The sequence below is a fragment of the Bos javanicus genome, chromosome 10, assembly GCF_032452875.1.
Source record: "Bos javanicus breed banteng chromosome 10, ARS-OSU_banteng_1.0, whole genome shotgun sequence".
Lineage (NCBI taxonomy): Eukaryota > Metazoa > Chordata > Mammalia > Artiodactyla > Bovidae > Bos > Bos javanicus.
In genome coordinates this window covers 39,947,936-39,973,969 of record NC_083877.1, presented here as the reverse complement: position 1 = coordinate 39,973,969, position 26,034 = coordinate 39,947,936, and the positions used below count along the sequence as shown (strand labels likewise).

Here is a 26,034-nt window from a genome sequence, read left to right as displayed (position 1 = left end):
AGGAGGAAGGAGAAGACTTATGTAGTATTTTAAACTAGTAACTCAGTAACCCCAAGTTACCTTGAACTAGTGTAGCAAAGTGGTATGATATTACTGGAATTTGAATTCCCAGAGAATAGTTGGACCAGGGATTTGAAGGATATGCTACAATACTCTTGCTTGAAGTTGTTAGAGGAAAGAAAACTCTTATTATGAAACTTACTAATGCTAATAACAGCATATCCTTCAGGAACATGGAAAAAGCTTCTCCCTCAAAAACACTTCATGTCTGAGTCCTCGCTCTAACAAACCACTCCATTATTTGGACTCAGATCCCCTCATTTTAAGTCTCTCCCAACTGTGAATAATGTGGAACCCCTACTGATCAAGAGAATATTTTTTATTAAAAAAAGTCTTTCACCTGTTTAACCAAAATATTAACTTCAGTGACCTCTGAATTCATGTTCCCTCACTCCCACATCAATCAGTCCTCAAGTCTTGTCTAATAAGAACTCTCACGTAGGTTTCTCCCATCTTTTCCATTGGCAGGGCCCTACAGTCTCTTTCCTATGCCTGGAGACATTAGGGTAGATTGAGAGAGTGGCACTGGTCTCGAGGTTTGGAGTAGATTATACATTGTGTGGATCACATTTTCATGTAGTTATTTCCTAAACCCTGCAGGCAATATCATGTCAAAAGACGTGATTACATGCTTTTGAACACACTATTTCCTTTCTCTGCAATGTTCTTCCTCTTTTGCCTCCACTGTATGTATCTTTGCAAACCTTGTTAAATGTCATTGGCTTCCTGAAACCTGTCGGAATCCCCCAGGCAGATTTAGTCGGTTTCTGCTCTGTCCTGTTGTAGTACTTTTCACTTACTTCTGTTAGATAACTCTTCTGTTCAATTGTAATTTTTTAATGATTTCTGTATGTATATAAATTGGTCAGACCCAATAGGCTGAAAACACAATAGGCTTTGGCCATAGAGGGCACCGCTCATAGCATCCATCTTCATATCCTTAGCACATAGCCTCATGCCTCATCTATAGCAGTTGCTCAATTAATATATGTTTGAAAGTCTTTTTATGAGATAAAAGGCTAAAATATGCTCTTGCTGTTGCCATTGGAGAATTTATTTGTGTTCTTTCTCCAGCAGAATACAGAGAGAATTTGGTATGACTTTGAAAAGTATACTCTAACAAGATAAGAGAATGTTTCTCTTTTGTCCTTTTAGGCTGACCTCTTGAGCCCAAAGCCAGTTTATTCAGATTAAGGGATTTGATAGAATTAGTGTTAGGAATGATTTTATGTAATGGGATTTGGTTTATTGCAAGCAAATTTGGATGAATATGAGTCTCTTGCAATATTTTAACATTTTAATTCATTGCTGACTCTATAGGGCAAAGGGGATCATAACCCTTAGTCCAATTTAAGGATAATGAATTAAGATTTTTTTCTAACAAGGCAGAGGGTAAAACATGTCTTGCTTTAGATATAGTACTGCAAATTGCATTTGTATTTAAAGTAGGCAAATTCAGTGTCCTAATAGTTGATATTTTTGCTAAAATAGGAGGTTAGAGTCCTTATAGTGATATATGCTTAAAAATTATGAATTAATTATTAAATACCTACTCCGTGCTCTGAATTAGGTAATGTGGAATAGATGCTCAAAATGATGTTCATTCTTGTAATGACGTGCTTCTTATCAAGTTAGAATGTTAAGAAAAAGGAGAATCACTGGGCAATACACATTACCTGGTAAAAAAGAGAAGAAAGTCATTGCTAAGTAATTCAAGAAGCTTTTGCAACATTGGTCCAAAGATCAGTATGGGAATTCTATATGGGGGAACATCATGATCAAAGAACTTGAATTGTCAGTGTTCTTTAACTTCCCACTGATATTGGGCTGATGATACAGAGAAGTGAGATTTCATGTTGAATAGTCAATATGTGGCCCATTTACAGGGAACTAAATGCCATGTAGGGTGATTTGGACTCCATGAAATTTCATGCTGTTTAGTTACTCAGTCGTGTCTGACTCTTTGCAACCCCATGGACTATAGCCCGCCAGGCTCCTCTGTTTGTGGAATTTTCTAGGCAGGAATACTGGACTGGGTTACCATTTCCTTCTCCAGGGGATCTTCCCGAAGGGATGAAACTCAAGTCTCTTATGTTTCCTGCATTGGCAGGTGGATCCTTTATCATTAACGCCACCTGGGAAGTCCCTCTTAGGCAAAATTCAACATAATGAAAAAATAAGTTACAACACATTATTTGGGAAATCATAAGATTTTGTTTGGATTTGGAGACAGGACAAAAATTGTGACAATGTTACACTGGCTAGGTTTGGAACCATTATACAATTAATATTGTTGATCTAGTTATGGTGCTGTAACTACTTCATGCACTTTTTCTCTATCTTTTTTTACCCCCTGGTCTAGTCTAGATCTAGTTTAGGAGTTATTTAAACCTGCTTTGACTATGTCTGTGATAGAATTAATAGCATGAGTTAGTAAAGAGAGCCTAGGACCGGTGGTCCTGGTATCATTGAGGCCACAACTAGCTGCAAGCCTGTTGCCAGGCCACCTGATGTTCTCAGACTTTCCTTCCATAATTCGGAAATAAGAGCATTGACCTGCATGAATTCTAAGACCTTTCAGTTGAATGTTCTGCAGACCAAAAGAGTTCATGGGAGCTTCCAAAAATGTTCACATTATCATTGAGCTTCTGAAGTACTGACTATATATTTTAATGCATACTAGGTAAAGTACATCTTTAACACTTATAATTTGGTAGAATATTCCCCATCCTATAAGATAGGTGGAAGGCTCAGTATATAGGCAATTGCCTCTTCCAAGAATGTGTTAAAATATGGAAGAAAATAGCAGAAAATTAACCCTTGTAGGTGAAGACAGTGTGCTTACTGTATAATTTAAACTTTTAAAATAAAGCTACTTATTTGCATAATGATTCTTTGGAAGGATGATCCTTAAAATAATAATACTATTCATTGATATGAAATAAAGCAAAAATAACATTGTAAATTAATCTAGAAAAGATGCCATGTTACTATATAATTAGATATATTAATAAACATGTGAACTATCACTTGTTAGGCTAAATTTGGCATAGAAATATATTTCAAGGTAATGAATCTCTATTTTATCCTTAACAATTTTCTATTTATATTTTGAAAGTGTTAATTGATTGTCATCAGTTTGTTAACCTCCATAATATGTAAACAGTTGTGTGACAGATGTTTAAAAATAAGTGGCTTTCTAATATTATGTATCTAAATTGAAATTTAAATTTGATCCTGCATTTAAAGGTTGAAGAACAGTACTTTGCTCGGATATCCAGAAAGAAAATGGAAATAACTGGTTGTTTTTTACTATTATTTACAAGCAGACTTCTCTGTATTTCAGTTTGAAATTAAGAACAATAACAAACTTTGCCCTTTTCAGTTCTTAAACTCTAGGAGTATTCTATACATTCTTGTTATGTAAAGCAAAGTATTAGTATTGGAAACTATTCTTTTTTATTTTCAGAACACAGGTTGTCCCAAAAGAAAATTTCCTTTAAGTTGGACTTATAATTATCTTATTTCCTCCATAAATCACCAAATTTATCTGCAAATTTAACAATATTCATGATCTTTTAAATGTTAAGTACAAAATTCCAAATATAGTCATATTAATTTTTAAGCAACTACAGCCTCTGCTGATAATACTGCTGTTGAGGCTGAGATTGCTATCAGTAAATTCTTGAGATTATTGTTCTTATATACAGATAAAGCTTTTTCTCCAATTACAACAAATTTTTCTTCTCTATTCCAAATATATTACAAACAAAATTGCTGAATTCACAAATGGGGATGATCTCCAGTTTGAAGCTAGTCACTTACAGTAATCTCCTTGATGGCAAGAAGCCTATCCTATTATCTAAGTATTTCTCAGGACCAAAAGAGTTTTTGAGTGTAATAGGTCTCCTATGGGCTTCCCCAGTGGCTCAGTGGTAGAGAATCTGCCTGCAATGCAGGAACTGCAGGAGACATGGGTTCAATTCTTAGTGCATGACAATCTGCTCCATTATTCTTGCCTAGAAAATTCCATGGACAGAGGACCCTGGTGGGCTATAGTCCGTAGGGTAACAAAGAGTAAGTCAATGAATCCTAGACAAGTTTTATAGGCCCATGTAGCACTGAAGTAGGAGAAATTGTACTTAGAAATTTATACAATTTCATGAAAACTAAGTCTATCTTGAGTCAGAATTTTATACTTAGGCCTCAGTGATCTATGATCATCACCAGTGGCTTTTGTTCATATTAATATAGGAGTCTATAAATATTGAAAACTAAGTTGATACTCAATTTCTGACAGCTAAATCTTCCTATTCTTTAGCTTCCTAGTTTTAACACAGGACTTAGAACATTAACAGAAAAATGGAAATGTCTTTAATTTAGATTACTTTTTCCTTTGAGTGATCTTTTTCACCACTATAGTCCCTGTATCACAGACGGTAAAGAATCTACCTGCAACTCTGGAGACCTGGGTTCTATCCCTAGGTCAGGAAGATCCTCTGGAGAAGGGAATGGCAACCCACTCCAGTATTCTTGCCTGGAGAATCCCATGGACACAGGAGCCTGGGGGACCACAGTCTGTGGGGTTGCAAAGAGTCGGACATGACTGAACGACTACTACTACTATATAGACTTTGGACAACATCCTTTACTATATTAAATTTTATATTTCAGAGTTGAGGGGAACTATCACATTTTAGCAGTCAAGTTTTATTACAGGTCTTGTAATGATGGTGATTTCCTGAATCACCAGTTTTCCTCGGCACCCTATTCCCGTTTTCCATTTTCAGAATGTGTTGGCGACTTTTAGATAAATTTGAAGCTTTCTGTCCAGCAAAATGTTTAATCCCTTGAGGATGTTCAAAGTGTTAAGACTGATGGATCTGACAGAGCTAAAGTCTAATAAGAATTGCCGTTTACAACCATGATGATTCAGTGGATGACAGTTTATTTATCTTTTTACGTATCTTCTTTCTGATTCAACAGCTCCCCCCACGGTTCGTATTGTGCATTCAGGCTTGGCCTGTAACATTGAAGAGGAGCGCTACTCAGAAAGGGTCTACACCATACGGGAAGGGGAAACCCTGGAACTGACCTGTCTAGTCACGGGACATCCACGTCCACAGGTGAGTCCTGAACCGTGAAATTGTGGAAAACTCTCTGACTTGTCTTGCAAATCAGAAAAAAAAAAAGTATATATATATATATGTTTATTTTAGACGATTTAGCTGAAAATGTATATGTGTTTGTGTGTGTGTGTATGTGAAATCCATATTATATGTGCAATGTAGGCTAAGGGTAGCAATTGTTGAACATTCAAGCTTAAGTAAACATGTAGAATAGACAAAAAAATTTTTTTTTTGTTTTAGTATTGTGAGAAATTTAAAAGACAGTAGTCTAAGGAAGCTGTTAAAAAAGACAACTGCAAAAATATCTCTGTCAGATAACAATTCATATGGCAATGAGTTTATTTTAGAATGTGGAACATGATTTCATGATGACATAATTGCAGTGGAGGAGGCGTTTGTTCTAAAAATGTGATGCACGAGGTCACAGGTACTTTCCTTACTCCTAGTCATTATATTCAGAGAAAACCTTGCAAAACAGATGTTTGCAGGTGCTGTGTGAATTCAGGTTCTCAGAGTCAGCAGCTACAGCTTTTACAAGCTAAGTACCAGGAACAGAAATTGAGACTTTCAAGGGGCACTAAAGTGATAAATAATGAACAAAGGAAAAAAATTATACAAGTGAAAAAAGCACTTAGATAGGAAATAATATTGTTAGGTTATGTATCTGTGATTTAAAGATTTCATTCAGATCCAAAATTTTCAGAATGTTTTATTCATTAATTGCCAGTTATTACTGTCATATATTTAACCTGACTGGTTAAAAATATAGATTGTTATTCAACACAAACACTGTTATGAAAAAGAAGTCTCATTTGGTAGACAAAGTTATATATTTTATTTGTATTACAGAAAAAAATTGCAGTTAACACATGACTGTACAGGGAAAAGTAAAGAACAGTGTGAAGATTATAAAATCTCCCATCATTTTAATCTTGTCTTTTGGTCTTGTCATCCTTTACTCTTTAGTTCTCAAGGATGTTTTGACTCTGCCATTTTGACCCTGAAGAGCAAATTAAAATAAGCATGTGAACTTTATAGAATGAAGCAATGGATTGATGAGACCATGAGTAAACTGAAATGGTGAAATATGTTTTATAAACATATTTGAAAAAATGGATAACAATAAAAGTAATCTAAAAATTATTTGAAAATATTAAGATCCATAGTGGCTAAAATTGCAAATTATGATACTTTCTAAGAACTGAAAATTTATTAAAGAATAAATTTGTCTCAATAAAATTGAGTTATAGAAAATTTGAGGCTTCCCAGTTAGTGCAGTTGTAAAGGATCCACATGCCAGTGCAGGATACTCAAGAGACGTGGGTTTATCTCTGGATCAATCAGGAAGGTCCTTTGGAGTAGGAAATGCCAACCTGCTCCAGTATTTTTGCCTGGAAAATTCCATGGACAGAGGAGCCATGGGGTCGCAGAGTCACACATGACTGAGCAACTCAGCATACATACACAGAAAATTTGACCCAATGAATTAGATGTGGTAGAAAAAAATGATTGCCAAACTAAATACACAAGCCCAGAAGCAATAATTGTTGAAACATGATGTAGGTAAATAAGTTGATATTTAAATAGCATTTTTATTTAAAAATTTGTATAGAAAATAATGTAGTCCAATTAAAATAATTTTAGTTATATTAAAAAGTGATACCATTAACTCAAGAATATTATCCCAAAGAAAGTTCAGTGTTGTTATTACTTTTTTAATGTATATGCATAGAATAAAAATTCCAGAGTAAAAAAGTTGAAATCAAAACAGGAATGTCCAAGTAAACCTAAAAGAAGACACAAGAGAATACTCACTGACGATCCCCTTATTCTTACAATGACCGTACCAGATTCTGCACATTCTGAACTAAAAATGCAACTTACATTTTAATTCATCCAGCTATTCTGCTCCCTCTATCTTCATACTTACATTCCCACAGTCTCAGACATTTCTTATTTTCTCCATACATCTTCCCTTTCATGCTTCAGCAATCTGGATGGAATCTTTGAGCTCTGAGAAATCTAAAAGAAGTTCTGAAAAACAGAAGTAGATTATTGCCTTATTCATTTTTCCTGATAAATTCCATTTTTGGAATCATTTCGGTGTATTCTAATCCTATTAAAAATGTATTATTTGGGGATCATTATTTCTTCATTCCTAGAAGCAATTCAGGTGTTTGCAGGTGAATCAGTTTCAGTTTATATTGCATCTTTGGAAAATTAACTAGGCCTCTTCTTTGTCAACAAGCTGTATAAGGAAGGCTGACAAAACACCTGGGCCTTCGCATCCTGTCTAAATACTAAAGGGCGTGCTGTTGGCAGCTGGTTTTCTCAGGATGAATTTTCTTGGCTGATACCATGAACCTGAAAAGGTTTTCTTACTCCTTTGTTTAATCTGAATATGATAATATTTGGAAATGCAGTGAAAAAGAGAACTTCCTCATTCACTTTTCAGATTTCTTAATCTGTTACGTATTTCTCTGGCAATGAGAGTCATAAGGATTTCCATTTCCACAAGTATTCTAAGGCAGCAATGTAAAATTTCTTTAAAATAAGTGAATAAATTCAGTACATAGCAGTGGTTATGAGCGTGGGACTGCCTGGGTATAATCCAGGATCCTTCTTGACTACTAGCATGATTTTGGGAAAGTTTCTTAACCTCTCTGCTCTCTGCATCTCAGTTTTCCTGTCTCTATAATACAATAATGGTAACCATCGTATCTATACATTGACTCCTTTCAAAAGTTAAATGCAGGTTATAAAAATATATGCACATATGTTACATATATACATATAAACAGATGCATATAATAAAATATATACTGGCTTTTTATTATTTTAAGTAATTTATACTTAGTCTCTACTGTTGAACATATTTGAAATAAGCAAATTTTAGAAATGGTTCTTAGCATTTATGTAGTCTAAATTAGATGTATTTCAATAAATTTCACTATTTTTGTGTTTTAATGCGTTGCAGAGCCTTTGCATCTCTGTTAATTAACTTTTCTTAGCTTGCGAGGACTAGAACTAGGTCCTCCTCATTTAAGAAAGGCTTATTATAAAGATATTAATATATGGAAAAGTAAGAATGAAGACAAGGGTTTGTCAATAAATCTACCAACCTAGTGTTGTTGTACCTCTGTACATTCATAATTTCAGAATTCAGCTAACTACACTCTTAATTTTCCTTTTCTTTTTTCCCTTCTTTTCTTTTTTCCTTCTCTCCTTCTCTCCTTCTTCGTCTTTCCTTCCTCTCTTCTCTTTTAATGTTACAAAACCAGTAGTAAATGAATTATATATACAGTTCTCCTATAAATGATTTAAACAATAGGATATTTAACAGACTGGATCTGTTTACTATATCAGGTGAGTGACTGTCCAACTGAAACAACCAATATTTTTTCAGTATATCTTTGGATAGGATATGGGAAAGGGTCTAGGAGAAATATCCAAAAATGTATTAATCACAAATTTCATATCAATAACTACCTTCACAGTTTTCCCCATACACACATAGACACAAACACATACGCACAGAAAGTCTCACCCCCTGGTGATACACATCTTTATTAAGTTCATGGTTACGTGGGGAAAATGTACTCCCATAGCTTGTTTAGGAGATAGCTCTTACAGCCTTTCTGATCATTGATACCATGCCTTCAAATAGTTTTGTTACTGTTACTTTTAATATAGACTATAGAGAGACTCTTTTGGTTCAACACTCTAATATACTGTACAAATACTGATACTTTTTATGCCCAGTACATCAGCATTAACCAAAGACTTTTTAACATTTAATAAAAATCCTCATGAATTTAAAGGGTCATTTTTCTTCCTGAGGAGATCTGAATTTATTTACAGCTATTTCAGAGTTCATCATTTGTTTAATTCCATGAACAGTTCCTGATGCTTAGAAGAAACATTTATCAGACAATTCCAGATACTTGCAAAAGCAACATTAGTCAATGTACTTGAGATAATACACGTAGATCATTTAGCAGAGTGCCTAGCAAAAAGTAAATACTTAGTTATCATCATATTTATGATTGTATTACCAATACAAAATAATATTTTTTCTATAAACTTAATAATTCTAAACTATTACTGTCATCACTACTCAATTGCAGGTAACCCAATAGAATAGGTAGGGTATTTCTTACTCTCTCATTCAAGTTGGGCTTGGTCACAAGCATGGATTTAGCTCATGTATTTTGAGCTAGTTGTGGTCTGGGCCAGTAGTTGTGTCTACATTGGAAAAAATTGACACACTTCTGATACTAGCTAGTATGTAGCTAGTCATCTGATAAGTGAACACTTTTCAATTCTCAAGGAGAAGGATTTAAAATTTGCTTTTATGTGAGATGGACAGCAGTGCACTTGCACAGTTCTGCCCTAGCTCAAGATGAACTGTCTCACTCTTTGTAACATTATAATGCACAGGGAACTTGCTCATGTTCATAATCTACATGACATTATACTAGCCCATTATATTGACTATAACACATCATTGTGCCTGCTCCGCGAGCATGATGATCTAGAAGATTTGATGCTGTTTATGGATAATGTGTGGATCTTTTATTAGAGTCCTAAGAATAGAGTCACAGCAGAAACATTTAGATTCTAGAATAAGACTAGACTTTCTACAGCATAGTGCTAATTGCTATTTGAAAAGCTGCTCTTTGGTCAATAGGAAGTAGGATCCAGCTGATACCTGCCCCCTTGGTCAGGTGATTTTGTAACACATTCTTCTTCTACATGGTTCCTTGGAGGGTCCCAGAAGAATGGAGCCCCAGTCACTCTCAGCAATGTCTAGCGTAATAACACTTTGTTTTATTGGTTTTTCTCCTCTGTGTCACTGTTCACAGTCACCTACTTTGCTTCCCTGGAATTAATTCTGAAAATAAACTACTACCTGTAATCTCTTGTCTCAGATTTTCCTTCCTGAGGCAACTCCAGGATAAGACAGTACCTGTCTTCTGGACTCAAACCTCATGAGGAGCTAGCATATTTATCCACCTAAGCTTAGTTTGTGCTTCCTTGTTGCTGACCTAATGTTGCTTAATTCTGATTCAGGATTATTGTACTTCTACTTTTCTTGAAGACTTGTAAAGGTAAACCACCTGTCACTAGCCAAGGTAGGATGCTCAATTAAATTCTGCTTTTATTTCTTAAGACTTTTATATAATATAATTGGCATGGCTGTAGATTATATTGTCCTCACTTATTTTCCTCTTGAAAAAAATGTTGTGTACTTGAATTAAATCTATGCATTGAAAGTTTGCAAGGATTGTCATGTGATGGAGATTTCCTATATAAATACCAACTGAGGATTTGTTTGGTTTTAACAGTTTTGCCTCTCATGATCAAAATTGGATCTCCAGGGTGATTGGAAAATGGATCTCAAAGCAAAGTCAAAATTATTGGATATACAGATCACATGGAAGTTTGAAATTAGATGTGTCTTTTTGAAATCTGCATCGTTCAATGAAAAATATAATATATATGAGTTATGAGAACATAATCATTATTTTATTACAGCAATTGACATGAAATAAGCTCTTTAAAATGATCAGGGCATTTCCAGAAGATAGAAGGAAATCACTATTGCCTATCAATATATAGTTGAGGATCTATTGGTTGTACTGTACATAGTTAACATGGATCATTTTAAAGTAAATAGCTGTGATTCTTTTAAAGTAGAAGTGTTGTATAACTACATAGACATTGATGATTTGGTTTTGTATTTTTATTATTAGAAGAATACTCCCATTGATATACTTTCAATATGTATTATTTGATGTATGAGGAGATTTCTAAGCGATAGATACCCTACAATATATATTTTTCTTTGATTTTTAATATTTTTTGTAGTAGTTATTGAGTTATCAGGGCTTCCTTAGTAGCTCAGCTGTTAAAGAAGCCACCTGCAGTGCAGAAGACCCTGGTTTGATTCCTGGGTTGGGAAGATCCACTGGAGAAGGGATAGGCTACACACTCTAGTATTCTTGGGCTTCCCTGGTGCCTCAGCTGTGAAAGAATCCACCTGCAATACAGGAGACCTGGGTTCGATCCCTGGGTTGGAAAGATCCCCTGGAGAAGGGAACAGCTACCACTCCAGTATTCTGGCCTGGAGAATTCCACAGACGATATAGTCTATGGGGTCACCAGGAGTCGGACATGAGTGAGCGACCTTCACTTTAACTTGCTGCTGCTGCTGCTAAGTCGCTTCAGTCGTGTCTGACTCTGTGCAACCCCATAGATGGCAGCCCACCAGGCTCCCCCGTCCCTGGGATTCTCCAGGCAAGAACACTGGAGTGGGTTGCCATTTCCTTCTCCAATGCATGAAAGTGAAAAGTGAAAGTGAAGTCGCTCAGTCATGTCCGGCTCTTAGCGACCCCATGGACTACAGCCTACCAGGCTCCTCCGGCCATGGGATTCTCCAGGCAAGAGTACTGGAGTGGGGTGCCATTGCCTTCTCCATCACTTTCACTTGAGCTGTCAACAAAATCTAAATGCACTAATTTCCACATAGTCTTAAGTGAATTTTTTCATGATGGGATGATAAAAAATTTCTCTGTTTTCAAGTCTATATATATATATATATACACACACACACACACACACACAAAGATAAATTCATAATACAGTGTGAGTTTTGGGGGCACATTCAACGGTAAGCATTCATTTATAGTTGTATGAATCCCTGCTATTTTAAAAAGGTAGTGTGAAAACAAATATATTAATAGTAGTGATCTACTTGTGATCCTATTGCATCAAGTTTACCCTCTTCATTTCTGGCTAGTACATTAAAGATGCCAATTAAGAGAATTGAATTTAGTTTTGAAACTCCAACTGAATGTACCACTCCTTAGGTTTACTTTAAAATATTGAGATTTGAGACTTAGCTTCAATAATTTTAATAACAATTACAGAAACAACTAGCTATCTAGTTCTATGTTAAAGAATATGCTATCAGTTGTAATTAATAATCTATGCAGGTGCTGGTTGTAAGCATGGCACATTTATTTCAAATTAGGCTCATCACAGCCTTTTCCTGAAATTCTCAGAGATGCTTCAAACAAAATCAATAAGGAGTAAAACCTATCTATGATCTGAAAAAGTTAACTCAAGCTACACAAAAAAGTGCTTGTGAAAAACAAGTATTTCTAGGACTGAAAAATGAGAAAATAGTTATTCAGAATGACTCAATTATTATTTTTTTTAGAATGGTTAATCTTTTATTTTGATTTTCTTTTAGTGCCAGTCTTAACAAAAACCTAAAAATAACGTTTATTTTCCTGACAGTTTTATCTGTTTCAATCAACAAACATTGATTTTTTCCTTTTTCCCATGGAACATGAGGAATCATTATTCAATAAAACTTGGTCCCTTCTTGTTTAGTTACTTGCCTTTGGCGATGATGTTGGATCAGCTTGAGAATAACAAAATCCTTAGTTAATTAGTGTCTTCACTGTTGGGTGTCATCAGTTCAGTTCAGTCTCTCAGTCGTGTCTGACTCCTTGCGACCCCATGGACTGCAACACCCCAGGCTTCCCTGTCCAACACCAACTCCCGGCGCTTGCTCAAACTCATGTCCATCGAGTCGTTGATGCCATCCAATGATCCCATCCTCTGTCACCCCCTTCTCCTCCTGCCTTCAATCTTTCACAGCATCAGGGTCTTTTCCAATGAGTCAGCTCTTCTCATCAGGTGCCAAAGTACTGGAGTTTCAGCTTCAGCATTAGTCTTTCCAATGATTATTCAGGACTGACTTCCTTTAGAATGGACTGGTTGGATCTCCTTTGGTCCAAGGGACTCTCAAGAGGCTCCTCCAACACCACAGTTCAAAAGTGTCAATTACCCGGTACTCAGCCTTCTTTATAATCCAACTCTCACATCCATACATGACTACTAGAAAAACCATAGCTTTGACTAGACAGACCTTTGTCGACAAAGTAATGTCTCTGCTTTTTAATATTCTGCATAGGTTGGTCATAGCTTTTCTTCCAAGGAGCAAGCGTCTTTTAATTTCATGGCTGCAGTCACCATATGCAGTGATTTTGGAGCCCCAAAAATAAAGTCTCACTGTTTCCATTGTTTCCCCATCTACTTGCCATGAAGTGAAAGGACCATGACCTTCATTTTTTGAATGTTGAGTTTTAAGCTAACTCTTTTACTCTCCTCTTTCACCCTCATCAAGAGACTCTTCAGTTCCTCTTCACTTTCTGCCATAAGGGTGATGTCATCCGTGTATCTGTGGTTATTGATCTTTCTCCTGGTAATCTTGACTCCAGCTTGTGCTTCCTTGATAGCTAAGTTGGTAAAGAATATGCCTGCAATGCAGGAGACCCTGGTTTGATTCCTGGTTTGGGGATATCCACTGGAGAAGGGATAGGCTACCCACTCCAGTTTTCTTCGTCATAGTAATCTGTATTTCTTAAGATTAACTTTTAGGCATCCAGGTATGGTATAGTACCGAATCTAACTGATCTTTTACATTGCTTTTATTGCTGTTGTTGTTCAGTCAGTAAAGTCGTGTCTGGCTCTGTGATCATATGGACTGCAGCATGCCAGGCTATAATCAGAACAATTTACCATCTTGAATAATTCTTCACAGTGCCATCAAGAAGATGAACTATAGCCAGTCATTTAATAACACAAAAGTATTACATGTGTTATTATATAAAATGCTTGTAAACACATTTCATAGATATTTAAATTCTATATCAGCTGAAGTCTAATATTAGTTTAAAGTGAAGGTGTTATTCATTAAGTTGTGTCCAACTCCTTGTGACCCCATGAATCGTAGTCCGCCAGGCTCCTCTGTCTGTGGAATTCTCCAGGCTAGACTACTGGAGTGGGTTGCTATTCCCTTCTCCTGGGGATCTTCCTGACCCAGTGATCAAACCCTGGGTCTCCTGCATTGCAGGGGGATTCTTTACCACCACCAGGGAAGCCCAATAATAGCCTGAAGAGAACCCTAATTCCAGAATTGTATAAGTGTCTGAATTTCATGGTTGTACATTGTGTTAGTTTCCTAGGACTGCCACAATACAGTCCCACAAACTGGGTGGCTTAAAACAACAGAAGTTACTCTCTCACAGTTCGGAAGGCTACAGTTGTGATATCAGTGTGTCAGCAGTGCCAGAATGCTCTCTCTGAGATTCTAGGTAGAACCCTTCCTCACCTCTTCCCAGTGTCTGGTGGTAACCATCAAGATTGGTGTCCACTGGGTCGCAGCCACATCACTGCAGTCTGTGCCTCTGTTGTCACCTGTATGTGCGTGTGTGTGTCTGTCTGTCTGTTGAATGGCATTTTCTTCTTCCTATAAGGATACCAGTCATACTAGTACACTCCAGTAAGATCTCATCTTAGCTAATTACATCTGCAATAGCCCTGTTTACAAATCAGATCACATTCTGAGGAACTGGCATTTAGTATTTCAACATATCCTGCTGCTGCTGCTGCTAAGTTGCTTCAGTCGTGTCCGACTCTGTGCAACCCCATAGATGGCAGCCCTCTAGGCTCCCCCATCCCTGGGATTCTCCAGGCAAGAACACTGGAGTGGGTTGCCATTTCCTTCTCCAATGCATGAAAGTGAAAAGGGAAAGTGAAGTCACTCAGTCGTGACCGACTCTTAGCGACCCCGTGGACTGTAGCCTACCAGGCTCCAACATATCCTAGGGGCACACAATTCAACTCATTTGTCATTATAAATTCCATGGTTTATGCATATACTAGGGCTGCTTTTAAAGAGCACATTATATATGCAGTGACTATTGTGCATCATTAATCTCAAGGGATTTACAGTGTTTTGCCTAATGATTTAGTATTTGTTGTCCCACTTGCCTACACCCCTTCCCCTTGGCCAGGAGAGTCAGTGGCTTATTTGTCACCTCTTCCATAAAGCCCTGGTTGATCAACGATGCTTGCTCAAGTACCCTTTCTATGTGATCCCAGAATACCAAGCCATTTCTTACCATAATACATCATAGGATCCTGCTTTGGGGAGTGAGTGAGATTTCAGATTCTGCAGAAAAATTCCATAGTTTCACATTTTACCTTCTCTACTTTTTCAGCCCTGTGAATATGGGTGATACTCAGTTGTCCAAAAAATTCTTTGGAGTTTTTCCATAACATCTTACAGAAAAACCCAAATGAACTTGTTGGCCAACTCAATATATTTAACTTCCATTTCACTTGTTTTCCTTATGTACAAAATGACAATTGTAGTAGTAAACATCTGTTCATCAAGGATCAAATAAAGCCATACAAGGGAAGACAAAAATCTTGAATAACAATGACAATAATGATAGAAATAACAGAATAATCATGTTGCTTTTCTGTTTCCTCTCTCTCTCACTGAACTGTAAACTCCTAGAAAACAAAGGGCTGGGTCCTGCATTCCCATTTTCTATCTCAGAATGAACGTATGTCATGATTTGCCTGGGACAGACCCGGTTTACAGCTAGTGCTCTGGTACATTTGTTGATGTCATTGTCTTTCAGCTCCCAAAAGTATCCTACTTTGGAGGATAAAATATATGGAACCATAAACATAAACGTTTTCACAGAGGGGTTCTCGATTATTTATTAAAGGAGTAAATGTGGCAGGCATTATCACTTGGGGCTAATTGTTGAATATTTTAATTAATTTGTTTCCTTTTTAAAAGTCCAAAAGTGTGTTTGTAAATGCCTGTGTCATTTACCTCTTCAAATTAAGCATTTAAGGAAATCTTCGATTCACTTGTGTAGGCACTGTTGGAAGCCACATACCTCCGTGCCTTCAAGGTTGCATTTAATGCTCCCTTGGTAGTCTCCACGAGTTTTTAATGTGTCTTCTTATTTTACTACCCAGCAAGAATTTAAAGACATTTGGGAAATGGGGCTCAATAATATGAAGCTATTATACCTCTGTAGTTGGAGAAGAGTCTAGTTTTAAACCCTCATGCCACTTTGACAACAATACACTTTTTTTTTTATTATAGATATAACGGGGCAACATTGGGGACTCAAGTGACTGTAGCATATTCTTAAGTTACAAAAACCTGGTAATTCATTGCTTGGACTTTGTTACTTTAAACTACAAAGTCATAGTATTATGTCTAAATAACATGGAAAAGATGGAAGTGTAATTTTCATCAGAAAAGGGAAAAATTAACATTGATATAAAGTAGAACAGAATTTGAAAAGTGTATGCTAAGACATGTTTGACCTCATATTGTCAACTGGCCCCACTTAATTTGGCTGAAAGGCTTTGAGAGAGCATAGTGTCAAAGTTGTACATATGGTGAAACAGAAAATCCAAAGAGAGTTAGTTCTTTTGTAAGTACAGGGAATTTAGATGTATTATATTGAATGGATGGACCTTAGGCACTTTTTCTCACATTTGAATGCACCCGAGAGAAAAATGCAATGCCTTTGCCAATATTTTAGTTAACAAAACGGGTAAATATTCCAATACTGTGATGACATTCTGTAATGTTGCGTTTTTCAGTATGAATATTGCCAGCAGTTTGATTTCTTCATAGATTAAATGGAAAACTACATTTACTTTCTTATTAGACACATGCATAATCTAACTCTACAACTGCCCTCATAATCACTTGTCTACTTGAAATTTTGATTTGCTCTGACTGCTTTTTCAGTTCAGTTCAGTTCAGTCGCTCAGTCGTGTCTGACTCTTTGCGACCCCATGGACTGCAGCACGCCAGGCCTCCCTGTCCATCACCAACTCCCGGAGTTTATTCAAATTCATGTCCATTGAATCGGTGATGTGATCCAGCCATCTCATCCTCTGTTGTCCCCTTCTCCTCCTGCCCTCAATCTTTCCCAGCATCAGGGTCTTTTCCAATGAGTCAGTTCTTCGCATCAGGTGGCCAAAGTATTGGAGTTTCAGCTTCAGCATCAGTCCTTCCAATGAATGTTCAGCACTGATTTCCTTTAGGATGGACTGGTTGGATCTCCTTGCAGTGCTTTTTAGTAATCAAAATAAGTCACACACTTGGCTTGTGACTATTTAATGTGGCTGCCTAGTATAATTTATCCAAAAAAATGCAAACCAAATTTTTTATTGATTTATATAATTTTATTATGGGTCTCTCTCTGTGTATCCATGGGTACATACTTGATACTTCTTGAACAGATGGTGGCAGTTACTAGTAAGCTCTTAAGTTACATGGTCATCAGTTGGGTTTGTACAAGGAAAACAGAAATCATTCAGATTATTTGAAACTTTTAAGTTTACAAAAAACAGCAAAGGTTTACTGTATAGCACAGGACATTATACCCAATATCTTGTAATAACTTATAATGGAAGATAATTGGTAAGAGAAAGCAGTGAATCAAAATGCTGTTCACCCAGAGGGATGGTATGGGGAGGGAAGAGGGAGGAGGGTTCAGGATGGGGAACACATGTATACCTGTGGCAGATTCATTTCAATATTTGGCAAAACTAACAATATTGTAAAGTTTAAAAATAAAATAAAATTAAAAAAAATTAAAAAAAATAGAAATAGAAAACAAAATGCTGTTCACCTGAATCTAACACAATACTTCATTTGTTTATTTATTTATTAAAAAAAAAAAAAAAACCTCTGAATTTAAAGCTGAGGAAATTTAACAAAGAAAATGAATTACTGGGAATGGAAGAGGCTGAGAAGGAAAAAATAATCAATACATGGCTCTTCTATTTTTTTTTTTTAATGTCATCCATTCTCATGCCAGTGTCAGTCTGTTGTTTGAAACCAGTGAGAGTCTGGGAAAATATATATAATTTGCAAGTGTTTAGCATATGCTGAATGATACAGAGTAAAGTTCAGTTCAGTTCAGTTGTTCAGTTGTGTCTGATTCTGCGACCCCATGAACTGCAGCACACCAGGACTCCCTGTCCATCATCAACTGCCGGAGTCCACCCAAACCCATGTCTATTGAGTTGGTGATGACATCCAACCATCTTATCCTCTGTCATCCCCTTCTCCTCCTGCCCTCAGTCTTTCCCAGCATTAGGGTCTTTTCCAGTGAGTCAGCTCTTTGCACCAGGTGGCCAAAGTAGTGGAGTTTCAGCTTCAACATCAGTCCTTCCAATCAACACCCAGGGCTGATCTCTTTCAGAATGGACTGGTTGGATCTCCTTGCAGTCCAAGGGACTCTCAAGAGTCTTCTCCAACACAACAGTTCAAAAGCATCAATTCTTCAGCACTCAGCTTTCTTTATAGTCCAACTCTCACATCCATACATGACTTCTGGAAAAACCATAGCCTTGACTGACGGACCTTTGTTGACAAAGTAATGTCTTTGCTTTCTAATATACTGTCTAGGTTGATCATAATTTTCCTTCCAAGGAGTAAGCATCTTTTAATTTCATGGCTGCAATCACCATCTGCAGTGATTTTGGAGCCTCCCAAAATAAAGTCAGCCACTGTTTCCACTGTTTCCCCATCTATTTGCCATGAAGTGATGGGACTGGATGCCATGATCTTAGTTTTCTAAATGTTGAGTTTTAAGCCAACTTTTTCACTCTCTTCTTTCACTTTCATCAAGAGGCAAAGAGGAAGCCCTAAAAACAGATTTATGAACAAACAGGTCACAGGAATCCATCACAGCAGTGGAGAGGGGTACCACCTGGGGAATGCTGGCTGGCTTTCCAGGCAGTTTTCCACAGATAGACTTTCACCTTGATAAATAAGGCCACATTAGGTTCTAATACTCATGTTGTGGGATCACAAGTCTGGTTTTGTTCATATAATGAAAGAAAATAGGGATGAATTTGCAGTTTCTTAAGTTATAAAGACTAATATACATACAAACAATACAAAAATCAGGTTAGGCATCTATGATGAGAAATGCAGTTGCAGATTATAGCAAATTATTCCACCTGTAAATCAGTGTAGGTAAACTACATTCAAAGCAAAATATTGATCAAAATGTCAAAATTTTAATGTGCAATGGCAAATTGATTGAACATTGCTCTTGTATAACAGGATCACTGTCTCAGTAGGCAAACCAATCAAGAAGCCAAACAAAAATCATGTTGATTAGCAAGAAATTTCGACTGGAACATCTGAAGCCTGTCTAATCTATTTTGAGGTAGGAGACCATAAGGCTTGAGTCCAGTAGTAAAGATTTTTCTCTCTTTTGGACAGTTCCCAATTAGATACTGCATGCCTATCTGTTCTGAAAGCTTATTTTTCTGTTCCCAAGGATGACCAATTTATGTTTTGATTGACCCGTTCTTTCTTTAGATTTAGTATTAATACATTCAGTCACATGGTCCTGTCCCAGAGATGTGCTAATGTGGTGCCTTCATTATGCTGACCTTGCATTATCTCTATTCTGTATTGTACTGCTTAATGATAACTGCCTTCTCTGAGGCCAACTTAGCTTCTATATTGCTAATTTCTTTAGGATGGGTGCACCTTATTAAATTTTATTAGAATCCCAATACTCTTTCAATATATTTTACCCTTTCTTCTGCAATTTACACATGTGCAGACTGAGCCTGGAGAAGTTAAGTGACTAAGTCAAGGCTACTCAGATTGTTTAGCCATAGAGACTAGATGGTGTCTGTCAGACTGCTGACCTCATACTCCTGCTCCACCAACTCTGTGTTTCTAAACACATATACCCATTCTGTCCCCTTCTAGTAACTTCACTTTTCAACTTGTTAACCTGAAAATTAATTTATTTGATCACTACTTAGATTAGCTTTTATTATTACCAATTATAGGCATAGCCTGTGTGATTTAAGTTGTGGTTCTCAAAACAACAGAATCAGTGTCATCAGGGGACTTGTTACAAACATAAATTCTTGCTGAATCAGAAACTACAGGGGAAGAGTATAGCAACATATGTTCTAATACATCTTCCGGATGATTCTGCTGCATTTTAAAGTTTGAGGGTCATTCATTTTATGGATTAATATAGTGATGCAGTCAAGAAAATCCCAAGAAGCTCATACATAACCCCAGGGTTATGTGGGTCTTAGATATTTACCTATCTTATAAGAGATACTGTATGCATATTGTTAATTTCCACAAACGGCATTATCCAGCAGGCAGGGACAATCCTTTTATTGTCACTGAGGTCCTCCTACTCATTACACTTACTGAGTCTTTGAAGGCAATTCTCTTCCAGAGTATAGTTAATATATGATAATACTTAGCAGATTGTGTCAGACTTGCTTCCTTAGACATAGTAGAAGGTAGTGGTTCGTTATAACCTTTAGGGAAATATAGATTTAGGTTTCACATTTGTCTTTCTTAAAAGGTTTATATGAGTCTTAGTCAATCAATCATGTTCAATTCTTTGTGATACCATGGACTGTAGCCTGCCAGGCTCCTCTGTCCATGGAATTCTCCAGGCAAGAATACTGGGGTGGGTTGCCATTCCCTTCTCCAGGGGATCTTCCCAACACAGGGATCAAACCCAGGTCTCCTGCCATTAGAGGCAGATTCTTTACTATCTGAGCCATCAGAGAAGCCTGAAATTTCATAAGATACATAAGGAATTTGAGCACAGTGCCTGGCAAAAGTCAGACACTAGTGTAGGTGCTAAATCACTACTGCCAGTATTAATAGTATTACACAGAGTGCATACTACTACCTGCAACTGCTGCTGCCTTTGACACCAGTGTCTGCTTTTCTGTGACTCACAGCAGCTTATTTCTTTGTTTCTCACAGCCCCTTTATTTCTCATGCAATCTCAAAAATGTATTCTCTTGTATTATGATCTTAATAAAAACATATGTAGTAAGGAGATTCCTTTAAAAACTAAACATAGAACTACCATATAACCCTGAAATCCCACTCCTGGGCATATACCTGGAGAAAAATCCCAGTTCAAAAAGATACTACACCTTTATGTTCATTGCAGCACTATTTACAATAGCCAGGACATGGAAGCAACCTAAATGTTCATCAACAGAGAAATGGATAAAAAAGATGTGGTATGTATATCCAATAAGATATTACTCAGCCATAAAAAAGAACAAAATAATGTCATTTGCAGCAACATGGATGGACCTAGAGGTTGCCATACATAGTGAAGTCAATTAGACACCAAAAGAGAAGTATATGATATTGCTTATATTTGGAATTGTATAAAAAGTGTGCAAATGAATTTACAGAACATAAATAGAGTTATAGATGTAGAAAACAAACATGTTTACTAGGGGATAGGGGACAGGGGAGGGATAAATTGGGAGAATGGGACTCCAGTATATGCACACTGATATATATAAAATAGATAACTAATAAGACACTGATATATAGTACAGGGAACAGTACTTAATAATCTGTAGTGGCCTATATGGGAAAATAATCTAAAAAAACAAACTGGATACTTGCATATGTATAGCCAATTCATTTTGCAATATACCTAAAACTAATACAACATTATAACTCAACTACACTCTAGTAAAATTTTTTAAAAAATCAACAGGATTTTTAAAAATTAGGTAGGCTTACTCCAAAATTTGTGTGGGAAAAAAATAAGAAATCAAATGTATCTAAACATTTTTATAAAATAGTAAATTAATAGGAGCACTTATGCTGTCATATTTTAAAACATATAACAATAATTAAAATATTAATAGCATGGCATTATTGCATGAATAGACAGACTAATAACAGTTTATGAAGCCCTGGAAAAAATATGAAAAACAAACAATGTAGAATAAGAAACAAAAATATGAAAGAAACAACAAAAAAGAAAAATATGAAAAACAAACAATATAAAATAAAGATGGTATTTCAAATCCTTAGAGAAAACATATATTGTTTAATAAGTCATTTTAGCTTAAAATGTCTTTCTAAAAGAAAGTACATTTAAATTTTTCCCTCACATTTCACACTGTTAAAAAAGACATGGTAAATCTATTCATGGAAGTCTAGGCATCTGTGAAAGGATGATCATCATTATACTTTAGAACAGAATAATCTCTATGGTTGAGACCTGTCTGTCAATCATCTATCTATCTGTATTTATCCCTATAAAATATTTTGATATTTTTAGAAATAAATAATGACAGAAAAAATAATGAAAATAGTTGCCATTTTCATGTAATGTAATGTAAGGAACAAGGATGAAGGGGCAGAGGTTAACCTAGATATATTTAAATGTATTTTATTCTATATTTGTGATGTTGAAACTATGTATTTTCATATAGTTTCAAAAATTATTCATTATTTTTAATTCATAAATTAAACATAATTGAAGCAAATTAACCGAAGTCAATATCAAGGTGATAGAGTCACAAAAGGAAGGAAGAATGATCTCAAGTTATTTTAAACTATAGTCTTGTGGTCATATGTTAGTGGGATTATATCCCAAATGGGGGCAGGGAGGAAAAACTGCAAACAAAGACTAAACTACTTTCCATAGACTTTTATTTTTTTAATATTATTATTGTTGTTATTTTGTTGTTGTTGTTTTCAAGTGAAATAATAGACCCTAAAGATATCCAAATTCAGACTTAAATTGAAGAAAGTAGGGAAAACCACTAGACCATTCATGTATGACCTAAATCAAATCTCTTACGATTATACAGTGGAAGTGAGGAATACATTTAAGGGACTAGATCTGATAGATAGAGTGCTTGATGAACTATAGACGGAGATTCGTGACATTGTCCAGGAGACAGGGATCAAGACCATCCGCATGCAAGAGAAATGCAAAAAAGCAAAATGGCTGTCTGGGGAGACCTTACAAATAGCTGTGAAAAGAAGAGAAGTGAAAAGCAAAGGAGAAAAGGAAAGATATGAGCATCTGAATGCAGAGTTCCAAAGAATAGCAAGGAGAGATAAGAAAACCTTCCTCAGTGACCAATGCAAAGAAACAGAGGAAAACAACAGAATGGGAAAGACTAGAGATCTCTTCAAGAAAATTAGAGATACCAAGGGAACATTTCATGCAAAGATGGGCTCGATAAAAGATAGATATGGTATGGACCTGACAGAAGCAGAAGATATTAAGAAGAGGTGGCAAGAATACACAGAAGAACTGTACAAAAAAGATCTTCATGACCCAGATAATCACGATGGTGTGATCACTGACCTAGAGCCAGACATCCTGGAATGTGAAGTCAAGTGGGCCTTAGAAAGCCTCATTACGAGCAAAGCTAGTGGAGGTGATGGAATTCCAGTTGAGCTATTTCAAATCCTGAAAGATGATGCTGTGAAAGTGCTGCACTCAATATGCCAGCAAATTTGGAAAACTCAGCAGTGGCCACAGAACTGGGAAAGTTCAGTTTTCATTCCAATCCCAAAGAAAGGCAATGCCAAAGAATGCTCAAACTACTGTACAATTGTACTCATCTCACATGCTAGTAAAGTAATGCTCAAAATTCTCCAAGCCAGGTTTCAGCAATATGTGAACCGTGAACTTCCAGATGTTCAAGCTGGTTTTAGAAAAGGCGGAGGAACCAGAGATCAAATTGCCAACATCCTCTGGATCATGGAAAAAGGAAAGAGAGTTCCAGAAAAATGTCTATTTCTGCTTTATTGACTATGCCAAAGCCTTTGACTGTGTGGATCACGATAAACTGTGGAAAATTCTGAAAGAGATGGGAATACCAGACCACCTGACCTGCCTCTTGAGAAACCTGTATGCAGGTCAGGAAGCAACAATTAGAACTGGACATGGAACAACACACTGGTTCCTAATAGGAAAGGAGTACATCAAGGCTGTATATTGTCACCCTGCTTATTTAACTCAAATGCGAGTACATCATGAGAAATGCTGGGCTGGAGGAAACACAGGCTGGAATATTATGATAAATATAAAAATAACATTGGATTGAATCTAGCACATAGATGACAAATAACTGAGTCTGTAGAGTGACATAAATCAGAGCTGGACAGGGAGAGTTTTAGTCTGGAAAGCATTTTAAAGCAGATAAGCTAAATATCTAAATACCTAGAAAATTAATTAACTGTGATATAACTAATAAATAACTGTGTCAGTGTAAGATCTATAGCATGTTGATTTGACCCATTTATGTATTGCAGTATGATTGCATTTATAGCGTTAGCTAGCGCCTTTATTGTGTCACCTGATTCTCATTGTTTTTGTGTGGTGACAATGTTCAAGAATTAGTTTCTTAGCAACTTTGATGCATATAATACAGTACTGTTAGCTATAATCACCAGGCTTTGCATTAGATCATCAGAACTTAATCATCTTCTAGTTCAAGTTCGTACACTTTACCTTCTCCCCACTTCTGTCACCACCAATTTCTGGTAACCATCATTTTCTCTCTTTCTGTGAGTTCATGATTTTTAGAGTCCACATATTAGTGATATCACAGAGTTTTCATCTTTCTCTGTGTAGCTTATCTCACTTAGTGTACTGCTCTCAAGGTCCATCCATAATACAGCAAATGGCAGGGTTTCTTCTTTCTCATGGATGAATAATATTCCATTGTACATACACGCCATATCTATTCATCCATTGACAAGACACGTAGGTGTTAACTATACCTTGGGTATTGTGAAGAAAACTGTAATAAATATGGAAGTAACTTATCTTTAGGTCCTGTTTTTCAAATGTTATTTTTAATGTCAGTAAAAACATTCATAAAAATTTAAATATTAAACATAATAACTTCCCCTTATATTCATCATAAAATTGATTATATAATATTTAATATTTATATAAAATTGATTATATATTTAATATTTAATTCATCATAAATATATATTCATCATAAAATTGATTATATAATATTTAATAAAGTATACAAAAGAATTAATTTGCTTTTTCTTTTAGTGACTAGATAGATAAATACCTTTTAAAAAGGTATTGGATTTAGAAATAATTGCAAATAGATGGGGAAACGGTGGAAACAGTGTCAGACTTTATTTTTTGGGCTCCAAGATCATTGCAGATGGTGATTGCAGCCATGAAATTAAAAGACACTCCTTGGAAGGAAAGTTATGACCAACCTAGATAGCATATTCAAAAGCAGAGACATTACTTTGCCAACAAAGGTCCGTCTAGTCAAGGCTATGGTTTTTCCAGTGGTCATGTGTGGATGTGAGAGTTGGACTGTGAAGAAAGTTGAGTGCCGAAGAATTGATGCTTTTGAAGTGTGGTGTTGAAGAAGACTCTTGAGAGTCCCTTGGACTGCAAGGAGATCCAACCAGTCCTTTCTAAAGATCAGTCCTGGGTGTTCATTGGAAAGACTGATGCTAAAGCTGAAACTCCAGTACTTTGGCCACCTCATGCGAAGGGTTGATGCATTAGAAAAGACCCTGATCCTGGGAGGGATTGTGGGCAGGAGGAGAAAGGGACGACAGAGGATGAGATGGCTGGATGGCATCACCGACTTGATGGATGTGAGTTTGGGTAAACTCCGGGAGTTGGTGATGGACAGGGAGGCCTGGCATGCTGCGATTCATGGGGTCGCAAAGAGTCGGACATTAGTGAGTGACTAACCTGAACTGATAGTTGTTTTTATTAGTAAAAATTATACATCAAAACTAGTTATCTGGTAAAGCTGTATCTAGGGTACAACATGTGTGTGTTAGTGGCTCAGTCATGCCCGACTCTTTGCGACCCCATGGACTGCAGTCCACCAGACTCTTCTATCTGTGAGATTTTTCAGTCAAGGATACTGGAGTGGGTTTCCATTTCCTTCTCCAGGGGATCTTCCCAACCCAGGGATCGAACCTGGGTCCCCTGCACTGCAGGCAAATTCTTTACCGACTGAGCTACAAGGGATGCCCAAGCTACAAGCCCTTGTTGTACCTACAAGGGTATAACATAAACCATATTATCTGAGTTAAAAAAAGATAAAAAAAATGTGTGCTTGTGTGTGTTTGGAGGGGTCTAAGAGTTAAACATAA

The 26,034-nt window shown here is 36.4% G+C and overlaps 1 protein-coding gene across 1 annotated transcript in view; it reads left to right on the top strand.

Moving 5' to 3' along the window:
• The window catches only part of MDGA2 (MAM domain containing glycosylphosphatidylinositol anchor 2), a 913,329-nt gene that overhangs the window by 376,003 nt on the left and 511,292 nt on the right, over positions 1-26,034 (top strand). Inside the window, exon 2 of the mRNA XM_061430940.1 lies at positions 5,047-5,186. Within this exon, the coding sequence (XP_061286924.1) occupies positions 5,047-5,186 (140 nt within the window). The remainder of the gene's footprint in view (positions 1-5,046; positions 5,187-26,034) is intronic.